We start from the raw sequence: 18,199 nt of genomic DNA on the forward strand, positions 1-18,199 counted from the left end.
GCCCCAGCTCCGGTCCCTGAAGCTAGATGACCAAAGAATAAATTTGCAGTTTTGCTTTTAGCCTTGCCTACTCGCTGGTTCTTTTGTGTCCACTCTGGTGGTCTTAGAAAAACAAATCACTGGGCTCACATGCTCTTCCGGCCTCAGCCTCCTGAGTACCTGGGACTACAAGCATGAGCCAGTTTGGCTAATTTTGGCTAATTTTTGTAGAAACGGGGTCTCGCCATGTTGGCCAGGCTGATCTCGAATTCCTGGGCTCAGGGGATCCACCTTCCTCGGCCTCCCAAAGTTCTGGGATTACAGAAGTGAGCCACTGCGCCCTGCTGGCAAATTTCTTAAACTGTCTGTGCCTCACTGACCTCATTTAATAAAGGGAATAATTGTAGCACCCTTTTCCTAGAGCTGTGAAGATTCAATGGAATAAATAAGGCAAAAAATGAATGGATGGGGGATGAAGGATGTGGGTTTCCTCCCTCTTGTCTTTCAATAAGCTCTCACCATCAACCTCCCGTTGCCTGTTGTCTCTCTTCCCCCTCTCTCCCTCTGTCTCTCTCTTAGCCGGGAAACCTGGGGTAGGGAAGCATAGAGTCAGCGGGAGCTTCGGGAGGTTGCCGACACTGATTGGGGACGCCCACGGAGACAGCCCGGGAGAAGGATCGGGGTGGGGCCTGTGGTTGCTGCAGGAGGAGGAGGAGCCCGCGGCCCGGCCCACACCGCAGCAGAAGGGCGGAGCCAGGTGGCGCCCCGCCCACTGCTTCCCGCCCAAGCACTTTAGCCTGCAGTGGGGCCGGAGCGAGAACATATCTCGTCCTCCTCGCGCCTCGGCCGACTCTGCAGTGCGACGGGCGGAGCTTCCGGACTCCCAGCCTCCCGTTCCGCCCCACGACGTATGCGACCCGGAGACGCGTGGGGCGGAACTTCCGGACGCCCCGCCCTGCTGCCGACCCTGCGGAGCTGAGGGTGAAGCCTTCGGACGCCAGTCCCTCATCGCTGGCCCTGTCGCGCTGAGGAGAAGGGGGCGGAGCCTGCACCCGCCCCGCCCCGCCAACCTTCGCCCCGCCCGCCTCGCGCCGCGCAGGGAGGAGGAGGAGGAGCCGCAGCCGGGCCCGCACTGCAGCGCCAGCGCCTGAGCGGGCGGCCGAGCTCCTGGAGCGGCCTGTCCCCGAATCCCGAGCGGGCGTCGCTCTGCATCCGGTCGCGACCGCAGCCCTATCCCGCTCCGCGCCCGCCATGCCGTCCGCGGGCCCCGCCTGAGCCGCGGCCTCCGCGCGCGGGCGGGCCTGGGGACGGCGGGGCCATGCGCACGCTGCCCTGACGATGCCGCCCGCCGCGCCCGCCCGCCTGGCGCTGGTCCTGGTCCTGGGCCTGAGCCTGTGGCTCGGGGCGCTGGCGGGGGACCCCGGGCGCGGCTGCGGGCCCTGCGCGCCCCCCTGCCTCTGCGGCCCTGCGCCCGGCGCCGCCTGCCGCGTCAACTGCTCGGGCCGCGGGCTGCGGACGCTTGGTCCCGCGCTGCGCATCCCCGCGGACGCCACGGCGCTGTGAGTAGCGAGCCCAGCGGGTTCCGGGAGAGGCCGCGGGGCGGGCGGGCGTGGGCGCGTTCCCTGGCCCGGTACTGGAAGCAGGACGCGGGCCAGGACGCTCCCAGGGCGAGGCTCCGGCGCGGGACGGCGGCCCTGCTAAATAAGGAACGCCTGGAGCCGCGGTTGGCACGGCCCCGGGGAGCCAAAAAACCCCGGGTCTGGAGACAGACGTCCCACCCGGGGGCTCTGCAGACGCCAGCGGGGGCGGGGCGCGGAGGCCGCGCTCAGCTGAGAGGACAAACATTCGCTAATTGGAGAGGAATTGGGATGCGGCCTGGGGCTGCGGGATACCCCGGGAGGTGGGGATGGCTGTCGGGGGGTAGGGGAGACTTTCAGGAGGTGCCTGGACAAGGATTTGATGGATGTGCAAGAATTGGCCTGATGCTTAGGAAGAGGCGATGAGGTGGGTCCAGAAGAAGGGGGCGTGAATGTTGTGAGCAAAGACCGTGAGGCTGGAGGCTGGCCACGGGAGGTGGGCTCGCGGGTGGGCTGGGGTCATGAAGGGCCTCAGGCGCTCTGGTATTGGGTTCCAAGGCTATCCTGAGAACAGGGACGAGGGGGCATTGCTGTGAGGGATTAAAGCCTTGTCATGTTCGCTTTCTGGACATAAAAGCAACAGGTGGCCTTCATGGAGACGCTGCCCATAGCCAGGTCTGTGCCAAGCTCCTGTTGGGGGTTGTCATGTGGAATCCTGACCCTGACCCTCTGAGGCATAGGGACTGTGGAGATTTGCATTTCACAGATGGGGAAACAGATCTGGAGCGGTGACACGACCTGTCCCAGGTATCATAGTCCGGACAGGACCTGTCCCAGGCATTACAGTCAGGGCAGGACCTGTCCCAGGCATCACAGCCGGGATGTGCGTAGCACGGGTATGGAACTGAGGTGCTCAGGATCCAGAGTTGGGTTGAAAAGGGCACAGGGGACTAAGATAAGCAGATAGTTGTCACCAGCGCTGGGGAGAGTCTCGGGGCCAGTTTGATGCCTTGTATTTCCCAGGCTCCAGGCTGCTCACTGGGACGCTGTGTCTCCCTGGGTGCGTGCTGGATCCCTGGGGAACGTGGCACATACCCAGGTTTGCTGAACGTTGGGTGGGTCCTGGCATTTGGTTTTGTAATGTTTCTGGGTCACTCCTGCCTGTGGCCACCCTTCCTTAGGGTAGCCGTGTGTCCTTGGGGCTTTGCTGGTTGGTCTCAAGGGTGGGAGAAGAATGGATTCTCCTGGACCAGTGGAGCCCATGCCCCTCTGGGCCACTCTGCTCCTGCCCTCATTGATTGCTGAAGCGTGTGTCTTGCGGCCGTCTCTGTGGAGATGGCCTCCGCCTGCCTGGCAGTAGCGCCCACAGAATTGCATCAGACCTACCCACCCGTTGTTTCTGATGCTGTAGCCGAGGGCTCCTCTGTCTGCCAGTCTGGTCACTGGGGGCTCTGTCCAGGTCCTGCACCTGGGGTTCCTCCTTCCCAGCACCTGGTGGTGTCCATGTGAGCAGCCCCTCAGGAGCTGTCCAGGAGAGAAGGGCACTGGTGGCGGCTGACCAGAGAACAAGGCCTGGGCTCTCCAGGCCCTCGGCACAGCAGTGGAGCCCCCACCCTCGCCCCTGCCTTGTGTTGTTCCCTTAAGCTCTGGTGCTGGGGTTTGGAGGAGGGGGACCCTGAGAGTTGGTGGCCTGTCCCAGCCTGAGCTGGCAAGATTCCAGTTGCCAGGCCCCTCAACTGTGCAACAGGGTACAGGGTGACCTCGTGGGCAGGTGGGTGCTGTTCTGTACACACCTGGAGCTGCCGCTGGGAGAGTTCTGGAAGGTGGGGTGAGGGGACCCATGGGACACTGGGGCCTTGGGAAGGATGTTAAGGCCCTGGCTGGCCCCTGAGGCCACCCTCTGTGCTGTGGAGGCTGCCCAGCCATGTTGCTGTCTATCCTGCAATCTCCTCCTCAGGGAGATGGCTGGGTTTTCCCCAGGGCAGAGGGGCCGAGCTGGGAGAGGTCGAGGACACAGATCACAGCTGCTGGCGGGTGTTGAAGGGCCCAGGAGCGTTGCTGTCTGGGTGTCCTCAGCAGCCTTCCTAGGGGGCTCACACAGGTGCCCCTCTACTTGTGGCTCCCCGCTGCTGAAGCTCAGCAGGGACAGCTGTGTCCAGTCCCCGATGGAGGACAGCCGGGGCTTCTGAGGCCACAGCCTTCCTTGTGTTAATGATGATGCTGAGAGGTGGCAGCTTTTGGAAAAGATGGCGCACTACAAAATGTGCTGCTCCGCGTGGCTCGAAGCTTTGTGGGGAGACGTGGGCAGAGCCGTGACTGACTCATGGACCACCCACCCCAGAGCCTGCCCTGCCCTCCTTGCCCCTGTCCTTCTTCCTCTTGACCCATGTTTTGAACCAAATTCCTTTTCTTTATTTGCAAGCATTTTGGAGGGCATGGCAGTACCGCAGACCCACCTAACACAACAAACAATTCCTTAATGCCACCCAAGGCCCGGTGTGTTCACATTTTTGGTTTAATAGTTGGAATCAGGAGCCAAATAAGGTCCACACAGTGCAGTTAGTTGATATCTTGATATCTTTTTTTTTTTTTTTTGAGACGGAGCCTTGCTCTGTCTCCAGGCCGGAGTGCATGATCTCAGCTCACTGCAACCTCTGACTCCCTGGTTTAAGTGATTCTCCTGCCTCAGCCTCCCAAGTAGCTGGTAGCTGGGGTTACAGGCATGCACCACCACGCCTGGCTAATTTTTGTATTTTTAGTAGAGATAGAGTTTTAACATGTTAGCCAGGATGGTCTCGATCTCCTGACCTCGTGATCTGCCCACCTCGGCCTCCCAACGTGCTGGGATTACAGGCATGAGACACCATGCCTAGCCAATGTATTTTAAAAATACATACTTTTTTTTTTTTTTTTTTTTTTGAGACGGAGTTTCGCTCGCTGTTGTTGCCCAGGCTGAAGATATGATCTCGGCTCACTGCAACCTCCGCCTCCCGGGTTCAAGCGATTCTCTTGCCTCAGCCTCTCAAGTAGCTGGGATTACGGGCATGTGCCACGATGTCCGGCTAATTTTGTATTTTTAGTAGAGACGGGGTTTCTCCATGTTGGTCAGGCTGGTCTGAAACTTAACCTCAGGGGATCTGCCTGCCTTGGCCTCCCAAAGTGTTGGGATTACAGGTGTGAGCCACAGCACCAGGCAAAAATATGTATGTGTCTTTAAGGCTGGTCAAGCAAAGCAGTGGGATTGGAGAAAGAACAAAGAATTCTACCTGGCTGTGATCAATTCATTGTAAACACCACTGTGCTTGGACCAGCCAGCTGATGTCTTTTGTTTTGTTTTGTTTGAGAGGAGTCTGGCTCTGTCACCCAGGCTGGAGGGCAGTGCTGTGATCTTGGCTCACTGCAACCTCCGCCTCCTGGGTTCGAGCAATTCTCCTGCCTCAGCCTCCTGAGTAGCTGGGATTACAGGCGCGTGCCACCACGCCTGGCTAATTTTTAAAAATATTTTTAGTAGAGACGGGGTTTCACCATGTTGGTCAGGCTGGTCCCGAACTCTTGGCCTCAGGTGATCCGCTTGCTTTGGCCTCCCGAAGTGCTGAGATTACAGGTGTGAGTAATGTCTTTTATTTATTTTTTCATTATGATTTTTGAGATGGAATCTTGCTTTGTCGCCCAGGCTGGAGTGCAGCAACACCATCTTGGCTCATTGCAAGCTCTGCCTCCCAGGTTCATGCCATTCTCCTGCCTCAGCCTCCCGAGTAGCGGAGACTACAGGTGCCCACCACCATGCCCGGCTAATTTTTTGTAGTTTTAGTAGAGACGGGGTTTCACCATGTTAGCCAAGATGATCTTGATCTCCTGACCTCATGATCCGCCCGCCTCGGCCTCCCAAAGTGCTGGGATTACAAGCGTGAGCCACTGCCTGTCTTTTAAATGTCCGATGATGTCTAGGAGCTTCCCTTCCTCTCTTTCTTCTTGTGCAGTTTGTTGAAGAAACTTGACTCCTGTAGCCTGGATTTCCCACTGTGTCTTGGGAGTGCCACCTCTGTGGTGTCACCTCCGTGGTACTGTGCGTGTGTCCTTTGTGTTTCTTGTGAATTGGTTATTGGAGCGGATATCCCATTGTCCCAGAGGTTGTCCTGGCTGGCACTGCCCTAGATGTAGATGTCATTGGCTCAGGGCCACCTGCTCTAAAGGCCACTTCCTAGTGCTGGGTGCCACTCACCCTGGCTGGGGGTCACCTGGGTCTGCTGCTGTCTCGCGAATGCTGGGGTCCAGGACTGGGCACATACGAGGGACTTGGTAGGTGCTTGGTTCACTGATGTAAAATATTGGAGCACCCAGGGCCTTGCCCTTTCCCACCTGCATCCCTGAATGACAGGAGAGTGTCGGGGAGTACAGGGGTGGGAGGCCTGGCAAGGGGTCCTTGCCTGGGATTGGCGTCGGGGAAGACAGGCATTCTGGAGCGATCCCTGGCCTGATGCCTTAGAGCGCAGCTGCCACGGGCACGGCTGCCTTGGGGGCTGGCAAGGCCACAGAAGGGTCCCCGGCTCCTATTTCTGGTCCCTGAATCCTGAGAGTGAAGACTAGGGATTGTCACCAAGGCCTCCATGAGCCCTTACCAGAAGGAGGGCCGCCCTTGAGGGCTCTGTTATCACTGGAGCCCGCGTTCAAGCAACACGCAAATAATTCTCCAAGGATAGAGATAGATTATGGGGAGGCGGCTGGCCTGGAAGGACCCCCAGTGCAGGTGACACTGAAGCCAGGTTTCAAAGCTGTCTCTGGCCCAGAGAGAGTCCCCAAAGGGCAAGGTGACTGGGGGGCAGGGGCAGGGCCTCTGTCGGGAGAGCCTAGGAGAGGCCCGTATCTTCTAGGAAGAGCCCTGGCAGCCGAGCGCAGGTGGTGGGGAGGACTTGCATCCTTCATGTCCCAGCTGGCCTCTCCTGTGGTCCCTGAGCTGGGTCCCATGTGGCTCCTGCACTCGGGCATTCAGAACGTGCATGCGTGGGAAACGGTAGTTTCTTTATTAGACACAAATGCAAACTCGCCAAACTTGTGGACAAAAATGTAGACAAGAAATCACACACTCACTCCTGTATGCGATTGCCGGCATGGGCTGTGGAGGAGTTGGGGAGACTTTGGTTGTGTCTGCAGCAGTTGGGAATGTGGGCAGATGAACCTGGAGCACCCGAGCTCCTGCTGCAGAGGCACCTGTGGAGACAGAGAGCATCTGCAGGTCATCCATCCAGTATCGGCTTTGCATCCAGATCATCCAGGGAACACTGTGATTCAGCAACAGACAGGGACCCCATTTAAACATCGGCAAGGGGCCACTCACACCTGGATTTAAACATCAGCAAGGGGCCACTCACGTCTGGATTTAAACATCGGCAAGGGGCCACTCGCACCTGGAATCGCAGCAGTTTGTGAGGCCAGGGTGGATGAATCGCTTGACCCCGGGAGTTTGAGACCAGCCTGGGCAACAGGGTGAGACCCCGGTCTCTAAAAAGTAAAAGAACATGCTGGGCGTGGTAGTGTGCGTCTGTGGTTCCAGCTACTTAGGAGACCGAGATGGTAGGATCACTTGAGCTGAGGAGGTCAAGGCTGCAGTGAGCTGTGATCACACCACTGCACTCCAGGCTGGGTCACAGAGCAAGACTCTGTTTCAAAAAAAAAAAAAAAAACACAGGATCCGAACAGAGATTTCTCCAGAGAAGACGCACAGATGGCCAACCCCGCGTGAGAAGATGGTCAACCTCATTAGTCATGAGGGAAACACAAATCAAAACCACTGGCCAGCTGGGCGTGGGGGCTCGCCCCTGTAATCCAGCACTTCAGGAGGCAGATTGCTTGAGGCCAGGAGTTTGAGGCCAGCCTGGGCAACATAGGAAGACCAACAAGTAGATATTAGTGGTGGCACCTGTAGTCCCAGCTAGTTGGGAGGCTGAGGGAGGAGAATTCCCTGAGTCTGTGAGGTTGAAACTAGTTACCGTGATTGTGCCACTGCACTCCAGCCTGGGTGACAGGAAACACTGTCTTAAAAAAACAAAAAACAAAAAACAGACTGGGCGTGATGGCTCACACCTGTAATCCCAGCACTTTGGGGGGCCAAGGTGGGTGGATCACAAGGTCAGGAGTTCGAGACCAGCCTGACTAACATGGTGAAACCCCTTCTCTACTAAAAATACAAAAATTTGGCCGGGTGTGGTGGCACATGCCCTGTAATTCCAGCTACTCAGGAGGCTGAGGCAGGAGACTCCCTTGAACCTGGGAGGCGGAGCTTGCTGTCAGCTAGTGTTATACCACTACCCTGTATCTTGGTCAACAGAGCGAGACTCCATCTCAAAAAAAAAAAAAAAAAGCCGGGCATGGTGGTACATGCCTGTAGTCCCAGCTACTTTGGGGACTGAGGCAGGAGAATCACTTGAACCCGGGAGGCAGAGGTTGCAGTGAGGCAAGATCGCACCACACACTCCAGCTTGGGAGATAGAGCAAAACTTCATCTCAAAAAGGAAAGGTCTGGGAAAAGCCTGCACCTGCTCCGCCGCGGTGGCCATGCCGGGCCCTACGCTGAGCCCTCTGTTTTCTTGTCTCTCCATTCCTCATCACGGTGATGCAGGGTTGGAGCCACTCCTGGTCCCATTTTACAGACCAGGAAATTGAGGCTCTGAGAAGCTGTGGTGGAGATGATTTCATCAGCATGCTCTGGGGCAGACCCCTGAAGCCGCACAGGGGGTGTGGGGCCCACACCAGTGCCCTGGTTTATAGACAGAGGTGGCAGTGGCGCTTCCGAGTGGGGCTGGGATGTGCTTGGATTCCCCGAGGGGCTGAGGGGCTCTGCTCCCAGGTCTAGCTGTTTGGGTGCTGCCAGCCCCTCCCACCTGTCCCTCCCGGGCTCATCCCTGCTGTGTCCCTTCCCTCTGGTTTCCTGTTCAGCTTCAGGAAGGAGGCTGGGAACCCAAGTGTAGGGAATTTGGGCCCTGGAGTCAGACCTGGGTTGACATCCCAGCGCCTCCATTTCCGGTGTGACCTTGGTCCAATGTCTCAGCCTCAGTTTCTTCACCTGTAAAGTGGGCTCCATGATTAGATGCGCCCTGTGGAGCAGTGTAGCATCGACCTGGTTCAGCCACAGGTGGCCCTAACAATCATAACTTATTCAAGTAGCTCCATCGGTCCCCTCGGCGGTTCTGGGGGCCCATTCCCCTGTCCTGCATGCACTGTGAGACCTGCCCTGCCACAGAGCAGAGTGTAACAGCCTGAGGGTGAGGGGCACCCAGAGCCAGGTACTGTGCCGTGCTCAGACTGGATACTAGGCAATGGGAGCCAGAGCAGCCTGGATGGGTGGACTTCTATGGACCCCTCAGCATCCCCTCGGTGCCTTCAGCGCAGGGCCGCGTGGCTGTGGGGGTTCACAAGACCTGGCCCACTCCTGCTTGTGCCTGCACCTGAGTGTTTGTGCATTGGTGCCTTCTGACGCGTTCTAGTGTATGTGAGACATAGGGAGCTGGGAAGTGTTGGCAGAACTGTGAGCGCCGTCTTCGCTCCTTTTGTTCTTTTGACCTTAACTGGCGTGCAGCACCGCCTGAGTTCTGTTCAGTGCCTGCTCTGACGTGGGGACCCTGCTGCAGCCTTGCTGTTAGGCAGTGGCGGTGCGTGCTGTCACTGGTGGGCACCAAGGGCCTTTGGGAGCTTTGGGGAGGTTGTGCCAAGCCTGAGCTCTGACATCTCCCTTCCTGGCTTTCTGTGGGCTCTTCTGAGGCCAGGGCGTCTCCAGCCTCCTGCTGGAGCCGCCTCCGTGGATCTCTTCTGCCATCCTGGCCCACGAGCGGTTGATGCGCTGGCCACTGTCTTGTGACAGTGGCCTGGCACTGCTGCCAAATGTGGGTCCCGCATCTGCAGGCCCCTCCCTGGGTCCCCTAGGGTATGGGGTGGCTCTGCCACTGCCCTCGCTCCCCGACCTTGGAGTGCCTCTCCCCCAGCTCAGGGGAGACCCTGCCTAGGATCTGCTCTTCAGTGAGGAAGACACTTTGGAGGGAGACACACGTGTTCTTTTTTGGAGCTCTGCAGTGGCCGTGGAGCCCAGCCCACCAAGCGCCCTGGGATGAAAACATCCCGCTGCTGTCTGGGCCTGGCCCACGCTCTGCTGCCTGCGCTCCAGCTGGCTGAGGCCGGGCACGTCCGCGGGCAGGCACAGCGGCGGGGGCGCCACACAGTTCCCCTGCAGAGTGAGTGCAGCTGGAAAATGCAGCTCACGCCCTTTCCCAGAACACCTCGCTCTTCATGGCTTGGCAGCTGTCCTCGCCCAGGGGCCGGGGTGCCCAGGCACCGGTGGCGGGAGAAGGGCTACATCTGGGGCTGAGGTGGGCAGGGTCCTCCCGAGGCCCAGCCCTGGCCCGGCTGGCGTTCCTAACCTTAGCAGCTCCATGATCTGAAGACAGGCTGGGTCCTGTGAGGCCACCTCGGAAAGGGCTTTGTGTCCAGGCAGGGGCGGAAGCCAGTTCTTCCTTCTGGTTGAGGCAGGAATGAGGCCAGTGCTGGGGCAAGCCCTTGCCCAGGGAACGTCACAGCTGTGGGAGTACAGGGGCTCCGGGTCCTGAGCCCATCCACTGTGCATCGTGGCTCTGGCCTCAGGCTGGCTTATGCCATCATTGGCTGTGCCCACAGCTGAGTGGGTGGTGGGATTCCAGCTGCCCGGCCGGATCTGTGCTGCTGCTATCTCCAGGGCACTGCTGCGCCAGTTCATTTGCCCCCCCCCCACCCTCTTCCTGCCTTGGCTTCCTCCATTGACACACTGGACCCTGCTGGCTGCCTGGGGAGGTGTTTGGGGGGTGGTGTGGAGGGAGGGGGCCCCCTGGAGCCTCAGTGTACTCATCAGGAGCATAGGGTGAGAGAGTACCTGCCCACGCCGGCTGTGATGGGTCGGAGTGGAGAGGGACGCGAGGGGGTCACAGCGCCTGGCTCTGTGTTGCAAGGAGCTTGCAGGCGTTCCCTGCAAGCAGGGACACCAGAAGCTGGTCCTCATTCTCCCCTTGACCTGGAAGGGTGGCCCTGACCCCAGTGGCAGTGGACATGTATATGAAGCACCCTCCTTCCCACACCCCACAGGTGGGCTCGACTCCAAACGGCCCTTTCTGAGCTGACTGTGTCTTTCCATCTGTGTAGGCAAGGACATCACAGACTCCCCTTTCTCATCTCCCTCGTTCGGGCTCCGAGGCCGGAGTCTGCATCCCTGTACCTGCCTGTGGGTCCCGGGAGGACCTGAGGCTGCCCATGTCACACCCAGCGTCTCATCCTGGGAAGAGTTCAGCCATGGGAGGGACAGAATGGCTGTAAGGACAGAATACCACTGAGCCTGGGGCTCCCCAGCTAGTCTCACACCCTGGGACCAGGACCCAGAGACCCTTATGCAGGGCTCTGTTGTTTGGGCCCTGGCAGCCTTGTCCTCTATCCAGGGGCTGCAACCCCCATCCCTCGTGGGGCCGGAGTTGCGGCTGGCCTCCCTGGCCCTCCCCATGGAAGTGGTAGGCGGAGCCAGCAGCCGTCTGCCCAGCCTGGGGCTGCACTGTTTTCCTTCAGATGAGCGCCGTCCCAAACTGCAGCCCGTTAATTTAAACAGGATCATTTCCGGCCCTGGAAACCGCCTCACTCTCCTTAAATAGAAAGGAGCACAGCACAGTGGGAAACAGATGAGGTCATGGCTCGCCTGGCCCGGCGAGGAAGGGGCCGCAGTGGGGGTGGCACTGCTGCCTGTCCCCTGTCCTCTCCAGCGCCCACTCTGCGGCCCCTTTCCTCACCCTGGGCCTGCTCTAGGGAGGGATGGGCCTGAGGGTCCCCTTGCTGGGCTGAGGGGAACCGTCTCCTCCAGGAGAGGATGGGGCCTGGCAGGGGGCGTGGGGCCTCCCTGGGTCTGGTGTCCTGTCCTGCCCCTGCCGAGGGAGGAGCGGTTACATAAGCTCCACAGGCCCCTCCGAGCCGGTCCCCCCAGCCCAGTTTCCAGTGAGGCAGCCAGCGCGGGCGGGGGTGCCGGGCCTGGCGCACGCCTGCTGCTGACCACACGCGTCTGGAATGTGCGGATGTTTCTTTGGGGGCTCCGTCTGGCCCCCAGACCCCACTCAGCATCTGGTCTGGGGAGTGGGCACCTGGGGCAGTCAGCTCTGAGTGTGGGGCTCTGAGGTGGGTCCGATTTGTCCGGGGCCATTCCCTGTGCTGTAGATTGGGAGGGCCCTGGGGGCTGCCCCACACCCAGGGGAGTTCTCAGCCCCTCTGTCGTGAGCCCTGACCATTGCTCCCCCTGCCCAGGAGCGCCTGCGGGGCAGAAGGCCCAGCCCCAAGACTTCCCGGCCCTGCCAGCCTCAGGCTTCACCCACCCTCGTGCCAACTGGCAGAGCCCAGGGGAAGGCAGGAGAGCCAGCACCTGGCTGGGAACATCCCTGAGGGGCCCACACTCCAGGGCCAGGGGGCCTGACCTGGGGCTCACACGCCCGGGTGGCGGGCAGACCTGCCGCAGCATGAGACACGTGTCACCTACCTTGGGCTGGCAGGCCGGCCCCGCTGCCCACAGCCCTGGGACGTGGCCCCACCTGCGACAGGGGTGTGGAGGGGCAGCCTCCAGGCCTGGCCACATCCTCTGCTGTTCCTGCTCCTGCTCCAGGATGGTGCTGGGAAGGGGTGAAGCCCCTGCTGTGGCCACACACCTGGGACTTCCTTCTCCACCTAATTGTGCCCCAGCAGCCGCTAAGGAGTCTGCTGGGTCCTACACTAGGATGGTCCTAACTCCTTCTGCCTTCCAGATCAGACACTCAGCACTGGGGGCCCCTCATGTCCCGGGGCTGGGGCACCGTCCTGCCCGCCGTGGGGGTGCACTCCTCCCAACAAGCCTGGTCTCAGCTTACCGGGGAGCACATCCTGGCCCTCGGGCACCCATCAGGCCGTCCCTGTGCACCTGGCTCCCACCCTTCCAGCTAACAGCGGGAACTGGGGCGAGGGGTATGTGGGGCAACAAGGCCTTGGGACTCCAGAGGACCCTGCACTCCACTCTGTGCTCTTCCCTGGGCTTAGGGCCGCCCGGTGGTCCTGCTGCAAGATGCCTGGGCCCTGCTGTGTCCCCCATCCTTGCAGGGAACCAGAATGTGGGGGCAGGGCATCAGACAGTGGTGATGATGTCACCTGGCGGGTGCAGAGGAAGCCTGAGGGGCGGGGTGGGGGGGCTGGCGCGAGGCCGCCTGGCTAGGCCTTGGCGTTCCCCCAGAACGGCGATGGCAAAAGCAGATGGAGACGTGGAAAAGTACGGGAGCAAGCGGGGTGAGGACTCCACAGGGTCCCCTGTGCCCTTCCCTGTTCCTGAAGCCCACACCTGAGTCCTGCCCAGGGCAGATGCTTCCACACCCTGGGGGGCTGCACCTGGCTCCTGTCTGGGCCCCAACTTGGTTCCACTGCCCTGGGCCCTGGGAGCTCGGCTGAGCGGGATCCCCAAGGCCTTGCTGTGTTTCTGGGCCGTGGGCCGGGAGAAGGAGCCAGCCCAGAGCCTGGCGTGCAGGGAGTGCATGGCCAGCACCCGTGACAGGCAAGGCTGCCTGCTGGCGTGGAGGAAGTGTCCATGGCACCCCAGGCCTAGTCCGCAGTGGGGTGGGTGGGGAGCGGGTGGGCTCTGGGGTCCTCGGCTGACCTGCCCCCACGCCTGTCCTGGCTTGTCAGCTCCCAGCAGCAGCCATTCTTGATGGATTTTCCAGAAAATGGGATGTGGCCAAACATTTTCAGGCTTTTTCTTCTTTCATTCCTCCTGTGGCGTTTGTGGGAGCTGCTCCCCATGCCTAGGGGCCGGTGTGAGAGACTGTGCCCCCTCCCTAGGGCTGTTGCACAGCTGTGTCCCTTCCAGGGGGCCTGCCTGTGTTTACCACGGCCTCTGCAGCACCCCTTGCCCCCTAGAGCTGCTGCTCCTCAGGTCCCGCTGCCTCATTGCTCCCTGAAGCGTTGGTTCTGCTGCCGCTGCGGCCACTGGAAAGTCCCTCCTCAGGTCTAACTGCCGTTCCTCATGGCACAGTGTCCCCTTTGGGCATGGTGCTTGGGCAGTGAGTGGGAGTCCGGCTGCCTCACGCTGTCTCAAGAATGGCCTCTTGCTGGTCTTCCAGTCGCTGGCCTGTCCCATCCCACAGTGGGATGCTGTAGACACCCAGCAGTGCGGCTGTGGGGCCCCCCATCCTTACGGGCAGTGGGGAGCACCTCAGCCCATGTCCCTACCTTGGTGTAGAGGAGGGGGCGGCAGAGAAGCTGAGTTCAGTTAGGGGGGAAGCGGTGGCCCTGCCAGGGGGGCTGTTCCCTGTGTGCCTGGCCCCCAGATCCTCTCCCCTCCTGGAGCCCAGGGCACTGGCACAGGCTCTCTGAGTGTCCCACAGCCCGTGGGGGAAGGGAGCTGCACCCCCAAGCATGCCCCCCATCCGCAGATGGAATGAGAAGCTCCGGGAGCCGGGTGCCCAGCACCTTGTCTGTCTGGGCACCCAGCCCGGGTCAGGGCCCAGCTCCACTGTCAGTGGCTGGTGCTGCTTCCTGGCATGGAGAAGGCCTCGTCTGCTCTGTCCCCCTCAGCTGGGGTGGCTTCTGGTCCCCTTTGTTGGTTCCCCTCTGAAGCCCCTGTCCTGGCCCCGGGTCCCACCGGGCAGCCTGTGTGTGCGTCTCTCCTGCGCCAGGGTAGGCTGCTGTGGGAGTGGAGCTCCGATAAGCAGGGCTGGAGGCTGGCAGGGGCTGGGCGGGCGCTCAGGAATGGAGGCTGCCCTGCCTTAGGCCTGGCTGCCAGGTGGTCATTGCTGGGAAGAGCAGGTCTGGGCGGAGGCACCTGCTGGGTCACGTGTGGGGAGGGTGACACCTGGGGAAGTAGAGGCCCATGGCAGGCGGCTAGGCCTCGGGGGCCTGGGGAGCAGGGGGGTGGCGTGCAGAGCTGGGGAGGGAGCCACAGTCCCTGTGCCTGGAGCACTACTGGGAGTGTGTGGGACCAGAAGGGCCACCCAGGGTGGGCAGCATGGTGACCCTGGAGGTGCCTGAGGCCGAAGGAACATGGAGTTCTCAGTTTGCCCCGGCTCTCTGGCTTCTCACCTCCTTGTCACCAGCACCAGGACCTGGTTTGTAACTCAGGCAGCTCTGAAAAGAGACATGCTGCCGCCCTGTGGTTTCTGTTGCTTTTTCTCCGCTGACTACTGACATGGACTGTCTTTCCCACAGCTGTGACCAATTGTGCTTCTTTTAATTGCCTGGTGTTTTTTTTTTTTTTTTTTTGAGTCTTCCTTTTTTTCCGTCTGTCCCTCCCTCCCTTTTTCTTTTTCTTTTTCTTTTTTTTTGAGATGGAGCTTCACTCTTGTTGCTCAGGATGGAGTGCTGGAGTGCAGTGGCGCAATCTCAGCTCACTGCAACCTCCGCCTCCTGGGTTCAAGTGATTCTCCTGCCTCAGCCTCCTGAGTAGCTGGGATTACAGGTGCCCACCACCCCACCCAGCTAATTCTGTATTTTTAGTAAAGATGGGGTGTCTCCTTGTTGGTCAGTCTGGTCTTGAACTCCTGACCTCAGGTGATCCGCCTGCCTTAGCCTCCCAAAGTGCTGGGATTACGGGTGGGAGCCACCGCACCTGGCTCCTTCCCCTTCCCCTTTTCCTTCTCTTCTCTCTCTCTGCCCTCCATTTCTTTCCTTTCTTTTCTTGTTTTCTTTTCTTTTCTTTTCTTTCTTTTTTTGAGTCGGAGTCTCTCTCTGTTGCCCAGGCTGGAGTGCAGTGGTGTGATCTCGGCTCACTGCAACCTCGGCCTTCCGGGTTCACGTCGTTCTCCTGCCTCAGCCTCCCGAGTGGCTGGGACTACAGGCGCCCACCACCACGCCCATCTAATTTTTGTATTTTTAGTAGAGACGGGGTTTCACCCTTTTGGCCAGGGTGGTCTTGATCTCTTGATCTCGTGATCCGCCCTCCTCAGCCTCCCAAAGTGCTGGGATTACAGGCAGGAGCCACTGCACCCGGTCCCTTCTCCTTCCCCTTCTCCTTCTCCTTCTCCTTCTCTTCTCTCTCTTTCTCTCCTCCCTTTCTTTCATTTCTTGTTCTTTTCTGTTTTTTTTTTTTTTGGAGATGGAGTCTCGCTCTGTCGCCCAGGCTGGAGTGCAGTGGTGTGATCTTGGCTCACTGCAAGCTCTACCTCTGGGGTTCATGTGATTCTCCTGCCTCAGCCTCCCAAGTGGCTGGGACTACAGGTCCCCGCCACCACGCCCGGCTAATTTTTGTATTTTTAGTAGAGATGGAGTTTCACCCTGTTGGCCAGAATGGTCTCGATCTCTCTATCTCGTGATCCACCCACCTCAGCCTCCCAAAGTGCCGGGATTACAGGCGTGAGCCGCTGTGCCCAACCTCTTTCTTTTCTTTCTTTCTCTTTCAAGACCGGGTCTTGCTCTGTTGCCCAGACTGGACTGCAGTGGCACAATCAGAGCTCACTGCAGCCTCGACCTCCCTGGCTCAAGCGATCCTCCTGCCTCAGACCCCTGAGTAGTTGGAACTACAACTACACACCACCATGCCTGGCTGATTATTTTTTTTTCATTGTAGAGATGGGGTCTTGCTATGCTGCCCAGCCTGGTGTCAAACTCCTGGCCTCAAGCAATCCTCCCTGCTCTGCCTCCCAAAGCACTGGGATTATAGGCATAAGCCACCACACCCAAATTCCTTTTCTTCTTTTTAACTGGAATAGTTGACTTTTTCATTCTTAGCTGTGTCGGGAGAGTATTTTTGGCCTTCAATATGTCATCTCAGTTGCTAGTGCTTTTCTCAACTTGTAGTTTGTTTTCTGATTTTATTTATATTTTGTGTAGAAGTTGTGTATTTTAGATGGAGTTAGGTCTGCTGGTCTTTGATGTTTTATTTATTTATTATTTATTTATTTTTGAGGTAGAGTCTCGCCCTTTCACCCAGGCTGTGGTACAGTGATGTGATTTCAGCTCACTGCAGCCTTGACTTCTCTGGGCTCAAGTGATTTGTCTCGCCTCCACCTCCCGAGTGCTTGGGGCCCCAGGCACATGCCACCATGCCTGGCTCATACATATTTTTTGTAGATATGGGGTCTCACTGTGTTGCCCAGGGTAGTTTCTAAATCCTGGGCTCAAGCGATCCTCCCGTCTCAGCTCCCACGGTGCCGGGTTACGGGCCTGCGCCCCCGCGCCCAGCCATCTTGGATATCTCATTTCTCCTGGGTTTATGCCTCAAGATGGCGCCTGCTCCCCTGTGCTCCCTGGTAGCCTGGTAGTGAGCCTGCTTCTCACACATTCATACCTGGTTGTGGTCCCACAGTGGGACCACCCTGCTGGGTTAGGAGCAGGAGATGGGGGGGCCCTCGGGTCTGTGGGGGGGCTGTGGACAGGGTTGGGAGGCCTTGGCTCTCGAGGGGACTGTGGACAGGGTTGGGAGGCCTTGGGTCTATGGAGGGACTGTGGACAGGGGACGGGGGACATTGGCTCTCGGGGGCGACTGGACAGGAAATTGGGGGACCTTGACCCTGCATGGGATGGGTTGGGGGTCCGTGCCCATCCTGGCCCTGGGTGGACAGGTCTGTGTGGCACTCGGCATAGGGTTGAGATGGGTACAGACGGCTGAGGCCCCCAGGCCTGTCCTGGCTTGGTTTCCCCAGATGAGCGTTCATTTGGGTCTTCCATCAGGAGGACCTCCTGACCTGTGGGAGTGGGGAGTTCAAGGATGGGAGGCCATAGCTTGGGGATGCTGAAAGTGTGTGGGGTGGGCCCAGGGATGGCCTCCTGGCCTACTAGGGGCTCTGGCCCTGACCCACTGCCACTTACTCCTCAGAGACGTCTCCCACAACTTGCTCCGGGCGCTGGACGTCGGGCTCCTGGCGAACCTCTCGGCACTGTCAGAGCTGTGAGTGTCCCCCAGCCGCGCCAGCATGCAGGGCTCATTCCAGATGGGCCGGCGGCACCGCCTCTTGCTGCTCGGCTGTGGGGGCTTCCATCAGCTTTGCCAAATCCCCCTCTCTTCCAGGGATATAAGCAACAACAAGATTTCTACGCTAGAAGAAGGAATATTTGCTAATTTATTTAATTTAAGTGAAATGTAAGTTGTGGTTCTTTGGGTGGGTGTCAGTGGCTGGACCCCAGGTCCCCAGCATCCCTTCTGCCCTCCCAGCTGGTCTGTGTCCCATTCCAGGCTTGAGACGAGATCCTGGGGGCAGTTCACTGCCTGCTTGGAGCCCCCCAGGGCCGGCTTGGTTGGGGCAGGGGAGGCGGTGCTGTCAGGGTGGCTCCAGGGCCTGGTTGCCGGTGAGGGGCTGGCGTAGACCCTTCCCACCAGACCTGGTCCCCAACTCCTGCCCCTGCCTTGCAGAAACCTGAGTGGGAACCCGTTTGAGTGTGACTGTGGCCTGGCGTGGCTGCCGCGATGGGCAGAGGAGCAGCAAGTGCGGGTGGTGCAGCCCGGGGCGGCCACGTGCGCTGGGCCCGGCTCCCTGGCTGGCCAGCCTCTGCTCGGCATCCCCTTGCTGGACAGTGGCTGTGGTGAGTGCCGGTGGGTGGGGCCAGCTCTGTCCCTCCCAAGCAGGTGGGACCTGGGCCCCGCAGACACCTGGGAGGGCTCAGGAAGGCCTCTCTAGGGAGGGGCTCTGGGCCAAGAGAGCAGCATG

At 59.6% G+C, this 18,199-nt stretch overlaps 1 protein-coding gene across 3 annotated transcripts in view; it reads left to right on the top strand.

Annotated features, from left to right (window-relative positions):
• Nucleotides 1–880: 880 nt before the first annotated feature.
• PKD1 (polycystin 1, transient receptor potential channel interacting) overlaps nt 881–18,199 on the top strand; it is a 46,971-nt gene continuing 29,652 nt past the window's right edge. For 2 of the 3 annotated variants that reach the window (XM_026447541.1, XM_026447542.1), the window contains exons 1-4: nt 881–1,538; nt 17,371–17,442; nt 17,563–17,634; nt 17,905–18,074. In XM_026447541.1, the coding sequence (XP_026303326.1) occupies nt 1,318–1,538; nt 17,371–17,442; nt 17,563–17,634; nt 17,905–18,074 (535 nt within the window). In that variant the 5' untranslated portion in view covers nt 881–1,317. The remainder of the gene's footprint in view (nt 1,539–17,370; nt 17,443–17,562; nt 17,635–17,904; nt 18,075–18,199) is intronic. The other variant, XM_023189244.3, reaches the window with a different exon arrangement.

This window comes from Piliocolobus tephrosceles, chromosome 17 (genome assembly GCF_002776525.5).
Source record: "Piliocolobus tephrosceles isolate RC106 chromosome 17, ASM277652v3, whole genome shotgun sequence".
Classification (NCBI taxonomy): domain Eukaryota; kingdom Metazoa; phylum Chordata; class Mammalia; order Primates; family Cercopithecidae; genus Piliocolobus; species Piliocolobus tephrosceles.